The sequence below is a fragment of the Cryptotermes secundus genome, unplaced genomic scaffold (genome assembly GCF_002891405.2).
Source record: "Cryptotermes secundus unplaced genomic scaffold, Csec_1.0 scaffold19, whole genome shotgun sequence".
NCBI classification, from domain to species: domain Eukaryota; kingdom Metazoa; phylum Arthropoda; class Insecta; order Blattodea; family Kalotermitidae; genus Cryptotermes; species Cryptotermes secundus.
The window spans coordinates 6,540-14,706 of NW_019729897.1; the positions used below are offsets into that span (position 1 = coordinate 6,540).

Below are 8,167 nucleotides of genomic sequence, written 5' to 3' on the forward strand. Positions count from 1 at the left end.
GCGACGTCCTCTCCGGACCCAAGGTTAAGGGCTCCCACCCCATCACATGGACACCGGGACTTCGAAGATAGCAAGGCGAGTTTGTCACGCGCCACACTACTGGCTCACCCCGATCCATCCGCGCCACTTGCACTCGTCACAGATGGCTCCACTTCCGCCATGGGTGCCGTGCTACAGCAACGCGTCAAGAACGCCTGGCAGCCCCTGGCATTCTTCTCAAGGAAATTCAACCCGGCCCAGCAAAAATACAGTGCGTATGACCGCGAGCTGCTGGCCATCTGCGAGGCCGTAAAGCACTTTCGCCACATGCTGGAAGCGCGCCATTTCAGAATCTTCACAGACAACAAACCTATCACCTACGCTTTCCAGCAGAAAAGGGACAAATGCTCACCAAGGCAATTCAACCACCTGGATTTCATTGCACAATTCACGACCGAAATCCGACACATCTCGGGACAGGACAACGTTGTTGACCACGTGCTTTCCCGCGTCGAATCCGTCACGGCGCCACCATCCTACGACGCATTGGCCGCATCGCAGGACAGCGACGACGAGCTCCAATCACTTCGGCAGTCAAACGCGGCTTTGCGGCTCCAAAAGCTACCAATCCCCGGTACCACGGTGTCCATCTACTGCGATACCTCTATCGGGAAACCTCGGCTATACATCCCAGCATCTCTTCGGTTCGAAGTGTTCAAGTCTGTCCATGATCTGTCGCACCCAGGGACCAAAGCAACGGCAAAACTGGTGGCACAGCGTTTCGTGTGGCCAGGCGTGAAGAAGGATTGCCGCACCTGGGCACGTGCTTGACAGGCCTGCCAGCGCTCCAAAGTCTCCCGCCACACAGTCACTCCACTGGGCGATTTTACAACGCCGGCAGCCAGATTTCTTCACGTCCACATAGACCTTGTTCGACCCCTTCTAACGTCAGGAGGCTACACATACTGCCTCACTGCAGTCGACCGTTTCACCCGTTGGCCAGAAGCCATCCCCATCCCGGACATCACAGCCGACACAGTGGCACGAGCCCTACTGACCGGCTGGATATCCCGCTTCGGCTGCCCACAGACCATCACCACCGACCAGGGACGTCAGTTTAAATCTCAACTCTTCCACTCCCTGACCAAGCTCTGTGGCATTCAACTCTCGCGAACAACTGCTCACCACCCAGCGGCTAACGGACTCGTGGAACGTTTCCACCGAACACTAAAGGCAGCCATCATGTGCCACGCACACCAACACTGGACAGAAGCCCTACCCCTGGTTCTCCTCGGAATACGCACGGCATTCAAGGGTGACCTGCAGGCATCAGTAGCTGAACTCGTGTACGGTGAACCACTAAGAATACCAGGAGAGCTGCTAACTCCAACTGCCAACCCAGTGGATCCACCGCACCTCATCACCCAACTTCGCCAATATATGGCCCGCCTCAGACCAATTCCAGCAACACGCCATACCTCCCCGGCTACATTCGTGCACAGCGACCTCGAGAAGTGCTCGCACGTCTTCCTCCGGCAGGACACGGCTCGCAGAGCATTGTAGCCCCCTTACAGCGGCCCCTACCAGGTCCTATCACGAAAGGAAAAGACAATGCAAATCCTCGTGCGCGGCAGGATCGCCACCGTGTCAACCGATAGAGTCAAACCTGCCTACATGTTAAACGAGACAGGCCGTGGGACCACCACCAAGACCTTCGACCCCGCAGCCGACGAAACCCCAACCGCGGTTCCGCATCCCGTGGGATGCCTCATCACCACAGTCTGTACAACGAACTACACGCTTCGGACGTCATGTATGTTTTCCTGATCGCTTCAACAGCTGAGCAACCATCTCCGCGGGGGAGTGATGTGGGAACAGCCCACATTCAAGTAAGTGTGACAACGCAAGCGTCACTGCTTAGCAACGACGAGTAAACAACGGTTGCTAGGCAAAAGCGAGTAAACAGCGGTTACTAGGGAACTTATATACACGGTGTCCGGCAACAGCAGTACCTATTACGTACCTATTTATTACAATAAATCCTATAGGACAGTTCAACTAGTGGCTGTCTCTTCATACGACATCCCACATTATAATAAATTCGAATATTTTCAAACTTTAGAAAAAAATTTAAGACTTTTTAAATTACATATCTTTTCGAAACTTCCGAGATTTCAAAATTCGGGTGGTTTTGAGATACCTTATTTTCTAAAAAGTTATCAAATTCTAAAAATTCTCGAACATTTGTTAATTCTATTATTCTAAATAAATAAATCTTCAAATTTTATTCTATAAGAAATACTTGAATTTATTGAAATGTTTTGAAATTCTGTAAACTTGAACGATTTTCTGCATTCTAAAGACGTGGATTCAATACAAGTGGATCTGAGGTTCACAGTTATAGCACAGTTTATCAACACGGGCATAGTAATCCGTGGACGACACGGGTCGTTGGGGGGCGATAGGGAAATAAAGTGTGATGGCGATGAAATGGGTGTGTGCCGACAAAACTAGTACATGAATACGTTTGATTCAGTTATACACTGCGGGGTTTCTCATCGGATGATAATTCGAAGAGTGTATAAACGTGTTAAATAATTTGAATTTTATGGGTGGATTTATTACATAACTTATAAATTAAAATTATCGCCTATATAGAAATGGTGTTGAAGAACATTGTGCTGTACCTTGTGTTTGTACTGTTTGTCAAATGTGAGTTTAAGTGTACACCAGTCGTTACAAAAGAATGTGAATTTTGTTTGATATACGTTTTGTTTATATAAAATTATTGCATATGTACTGAATACCATAGTATAACTTTTATAATGTGACAGCTACTTAACAAAATAATGTCGTTAAATGACGAGAAGCAGGTTCTGCACATTGTAAAACTGATGTACTGAAGACTCGAGTATGTTAGGTTAGGAGTTGAGGTGTTCTTAAACTAATTTTAAAGTAACACTGCACAATCATTTATCGTCAAGGTCACATTAAATATAATGATCGCGTTTAAAATCAGCGTTGAGATAGACTGCACAATATTTATTTCATTTTCCTTAACGAAGCTTGTGTAGTTGTATGTATGTGATTTGATATACACGAAAACCCTTTTTTTTTATGGGAATATGCGTTATTGGTTCGAGGAACTCTCTTATATAGATTGAACACAAATTTCTGAACATGAACATTTAATTTCTATGGTAAAACAAGTCTGCTTTGTTGCACGTTTACATTTATGTCTATGTCTTCTGTCCATCTACCCAGTCATAATTTTAATGAAACATTGTAAAATAAATTACATTGTATAGTTCACAGAAATCTGTTAAGTTTTCTAGGGAGAAGCAATGAATTCTAATTGGGAGAGAAAAATGGTAAACAAGAAACATGTCTTTTACCAACCTGTTGCAGAAAATTAATGAATTTTGAATATTAGATATGTGATGCATCAAAAATATGTCATTATTAATACTGAACATTCATTCATATATAAAAATGTTCATATGCTATCAGTATCAGTCTTGTGAAGCGCTGTAGGATGTGGATGCATGGTGGGAAACTATTGAAAATACCACAGCAGTGTTATTTTGAAATTTATTTCCCAGTGAATATTGAAATTAATTTAGTGTGGTGTAAACAAGTGTGTGTTAATTAGTTCAATTTAAATGTACAGTACTTATCAGTTTCATCATGCTAAATATGTAACTTAAAGAGAATGCATGTGAATTGCATAAATTAAATCTGCTATGTTAAGAGCTGGCTTTTCCACAGCTGTTGTTACTATAGATGTTATTGTCCCCATACATGTATATACATGCAATGCACTATCAGACTGTGAAAGAAGTTGCTGCATCTCAGCAGAAAAATTCTCTGTTTCTACCGAAAACTTTATCACTTTCAAGATTACTGGATATGAGTTTAGCAGTAAGCATAAAAGGTTCTATATGGTGTTCTTTTGTGGAGAGTAATAAATGTATATTTTCCTGTAATTTTTCCGATCTTTGCTACTAGCTTCTCTCACTTCTTCAGGTTGGCTTGACAGTAAATATGGGCATCACAGTGAAGTTTTTCCATGCATTTGATACTAGCAGTAGTCTTGCAAATACAAATCAGTTGTTTCCTTGGCATATTGTTCGAAAGATTCACTGTTTATGGGAGAGTCACAGGACAGTTTCATTGCAAAGGAAGCATCAAGTGTTTTCTTAATCCATGTAATCCATGAAGGCAGAGATGGGTTCTTGAAAAATCTGCCAGCAAGATTGATTAGTATAATTGATTGTCTTAAGGAAACACAACATACCAGAATATCACTGTTTGAGATAAACATGTCTTCTCCATCATCAGTATATAGTGGTGGACCCATTTGTAAAGGTCATGTCAGAGAACTTTTAAAGGGGTACAGGAGTGTAGTAGGGTGGATAGACTTAACAGCACACAATTGAAACATTCAGATTCATAAGAAAATTAAGTGGACACTGTAAAAAGAATGCAGTAATTTTATATCTTGGCTGCTGGGATTCTGAAAGGTCCATAGTTAATTTGATAATCAGATAATTTGGGAGCATTAATCAAGAGTATACCATAGTGTGTGTAAGCTTATGTGTCTTGGATTTAATGTTATTCTTTCTAAAATCAGTTCTGCTGAAATTTGGTTAGTGCTTTGCAAATATATGAATAACAGGTTATGTAATGCAAGTCAAATAAATATAGACATTCAGTATTTAATATTTGTATATTAACACACAGATGGAATATGGAGGTACATGTTACAGTTGCACAGTATGGATTTCTTTTCCATATTGGATTTGAGATTCTCACAGCAGTAACTGTGAAGAGTTCTATCTTCTGGGACAACATTTTGGAAGAACTTACTTCAACACTGAAGATACAGGTGATATGTTTCTGTGAAGTGTCACTTGACTTTCACTGGACTGTGTGGTGTTGTATCCTAGAAGATATAATTCTTATTTCATTTTCATGTTCGTACTATAATGTGAGGATCATAGAAGTGACACCTGCATCTGCATTTGTTATAATGTGTAATTGGATACATCTGTCCCCCATGTGTACAGTGTTACCAGATTGGTTAAATAACTGTTGGCTAAGATGTGTTGTGGTGTGACTTAATTTCATGATATGAGAGATGATTGGTACACTCCCTGATTCAAATCACTGTAATTTAAAAATGCTTTGTTTTTTCCAGTTGGCACATCAGCAGCATGTACCATTCCATTTATAATTCGAGGAGCTTGGTTTTCATGGGAAAATGGTCAAAATACATTAACTGAGATTAATGCAGAAACAATGACTCGGAAAGGATACTGTATTGCCCTTAAAGAAGAATACCATGTTAACTATACATTTGTTTTTCAAGACAATAAGTGTTACCATTGTGTTAAGCTCTTGGTGAGGACTGTAAATGTGCTGGAAAAACTCGAAAGTAAGTATGTCATTTAACTTAACTGGAATTTGTCACTGGTAATTCAGTTACAGATTAAACCCCAAGAGTATATATAGTAAAGGTTTTTTAACTGCAGAAAGCTCAGTCTTGGTTTAAGAATTTTTGTTTCATTATTTTCTATGGTAGTTCTGACTGACTTCATGGAGCAGAGTTCTTCTTGATAAGCTACTGTTCAGTCATGTAATCAAGATATTTCTGATCTTGAATGGCTGAAGAACATAACCTGCTTATCTCTTAAGTTTCATATTGTAAAAATTGACATGCTTAATGTCATTTCACAAAACATCACTGTTTAAAAGAACATAACCATGATGTTAAATGAGAACTTACTCACCGCGCCATCTAATTCTTGCCACAGAATAGAGTTATTTTTGCTCTGGCTATTATGAGACCAAGAATTTCATTACTGTATCCACAGGAACCTGCTGCTTGACTCCTTTCTGAGCCAGACAAATCCAGTCTATATCTGCACACTTATTAAGATACATTTTAATATTACCACCCTATGTATATTCACTGAATTCTGAAGAGCTTAGGAATTTCATGCATGATCATGATAGTTTGAAGATAAAGATATGTATGTTACATTATGGGGTTCTCAAACTTTTTACCTCTGAGCCCCCCTGACAAGAGAAAATACTCTCAGGCCCCCCAGCCTGTTTTTTTCTTATCAAAATAGAAGTCATGGTATGTTTGACGTTTTATTCAATTTATTTTGTGTTTTCTACATACTATTAAAGTATCACAATATTAGGCCTACAACATAAAGTTTTAACACTTGCAATTAACCAAAATATGTATTGAAATGAAACGATATTTAACTAACAAGTGTTTAATTTTTTCTGCAGAGAAAATCAACCATTTAAATGTCAAAGTTCAGTGTTATGGATGGGCCTGCTTTTGAGAACAAAGTTTATCAAAACGTGGTATAATATCAGAAATGGCCACTCATAACTTCTTTAGCAATATTTAGCCTTGAACGATACTTTGACTTTATAGCTGCCAAAGCAGAAAAGCCTGTCTCGCATAAGTAAGTTGTTGCGAAAGGAATCAGGATTTTCAATGCTTTTTGGCTCAAAATTTGGAATTCCGTGTCAATATGTATCCAGAACTCCAACAAAGACAATTTCTTAAATTTACTTTTTAATAAAGTATCACTAGTGAGATCGATGAGTTGTTCTTGCTCATTTACCTTCAGAGATGATGGCCCAGGAGCATTTTGAATGGATTTTTAGTCCAATTAAATTTATCAAAATCATTGCAAAAGTATTTTTCGAAATGAACTTTCAACATTATGAGATGATCAAGTAGGCAGCTTTTTATTGTTATTTTTGTTACTTCCACGTGGATCAAATGATAAGTGAGAATCAGTGTTCACTCTACTCCTGCTTTATTAAGACACTAGATTTGATACAGAAGTATGCCTTATGTACACATACAGGCTTATAACCATAGTTACACATAACAGTAAACATCACTTAGGTAACAAGACATAACCTAGTTCTTAAATTGTTTACTACGATGTTGCCAACTATAACATATTTCAGTATTTGAGAGTTGCCAACATAACACTCCCCCTTAAACAATTTGGGAGTTTTTATTTTAAATACTTATTCAGAACACCATTTGGAAACGTCATTCTTAGCACAATCCAAGCGAATTAATAAAATCAGTATGTTTCCGTACATTTAAACCTTTCGTGCAACCATCAGCAAATAATTGATTTCCAGGGATGTAATGTACTGACAATTCCTTTGATTCAACCTTTTCTCTTATAAAATGAACCCTTATGTCAATATGTTTTGTTCGGTCATTATTGACAGGATTTTTCGCTATGGCTAAAGCACCACGATTGTCACAAAAATAGGAATTGTGATTTCCTTGTTACATATTTCAAACCATAATTTTCTTAAGAAAATGGCTTCTTTCGCGGTCTCTGATAAAGCCATATATTCTGCATCTGTGGTTGACAAGGCTACAGTCCTTTGTTTTTTACATCGCCAACTGATAGCTGCTCCTGATAGTTTGAACACAGATCCACTAAAGGGTCTGCGATCTAAATTTCCTCCCCAGTCTGCATCAAAAAAACCTTCCAATTGATCATCGTTCTGGGAACATACAATACCTACATCCTTTGTAGTGTTTAGGTATTTTAGAACTCTTTTTAATAATACCCAGTGTTCTCTTGTGTAACAAGTGTTAAATTGACTTAGGTTAAGTCATAGCAAAGGATATATCTGGGCGCGTGCTACTGGCTAAATACATTAATGATCCTATAGCCTGTTGATATGGCACGTTATCTAAATTCTCAGTTGATTTTCTTGATTTAGGCAATGGTTTCAGTTTGCTGTTTGGTTCCATTGGATGACTAACTGGTTTAGTCTCATTTGGAATATTAAATCTTTTAAGAACATTATTCAAATATTGAGTTTGGGTCAACTTTATAGTTTTCTTTGCCCTATCTCTTTTCACTTCCATTCCTAAATATTTCTTAATTGGTCCCAAATCTTTTATTTTAAAACATTGTTGCAATTTTCTTTTTAAATTCTCAACTTCAACATTGTCATTGTGAAATATGAAGAAGTCGTCAACATACAATGCTATATTAATTATAGAATTACCCTTTTGCTTGGTATAAATACATGGTTCAGAACAAGTTTTCCTGTACCCTAGGCCTTTTAGAACCTCTGTTGCTTTCTTATTCCAAGACCTAGCGGCTTGTTTCAGTCC

The 8,167-nt window shown here is 38.9% G+C and overlaps 1 protein-coding gene across 1 annotated transcript in view; it reads left to right on the forward strand.

Annotated features, from left to right (window-relative positions):
* Nucleotides 1–2,429: 2,429 nt before the first annotated feature.
* Nucleotides 2,430–8,167, forward strand: part of LOC111865658 — a 35,521-nt gene continuing 29,783 nt past the window's right edge. Inside the window, exons 1-2 of the mRNA XM_023853843.2 lie at nucleotides 2,430–2,691; nucleotides 5,180–5,416. Coding sequence (XP_023709611.1) covers nucleotides 2,640–2,691; nucleotides 5,180–5,416 — 289 coding nt within the window. The 5' untranslated portion in view covers nucleotides 2,430–2,639. The remainder of the gene's footprint in view (nucleotides 2,692–5,179; nucleotides 5,417–8,167) is intronic.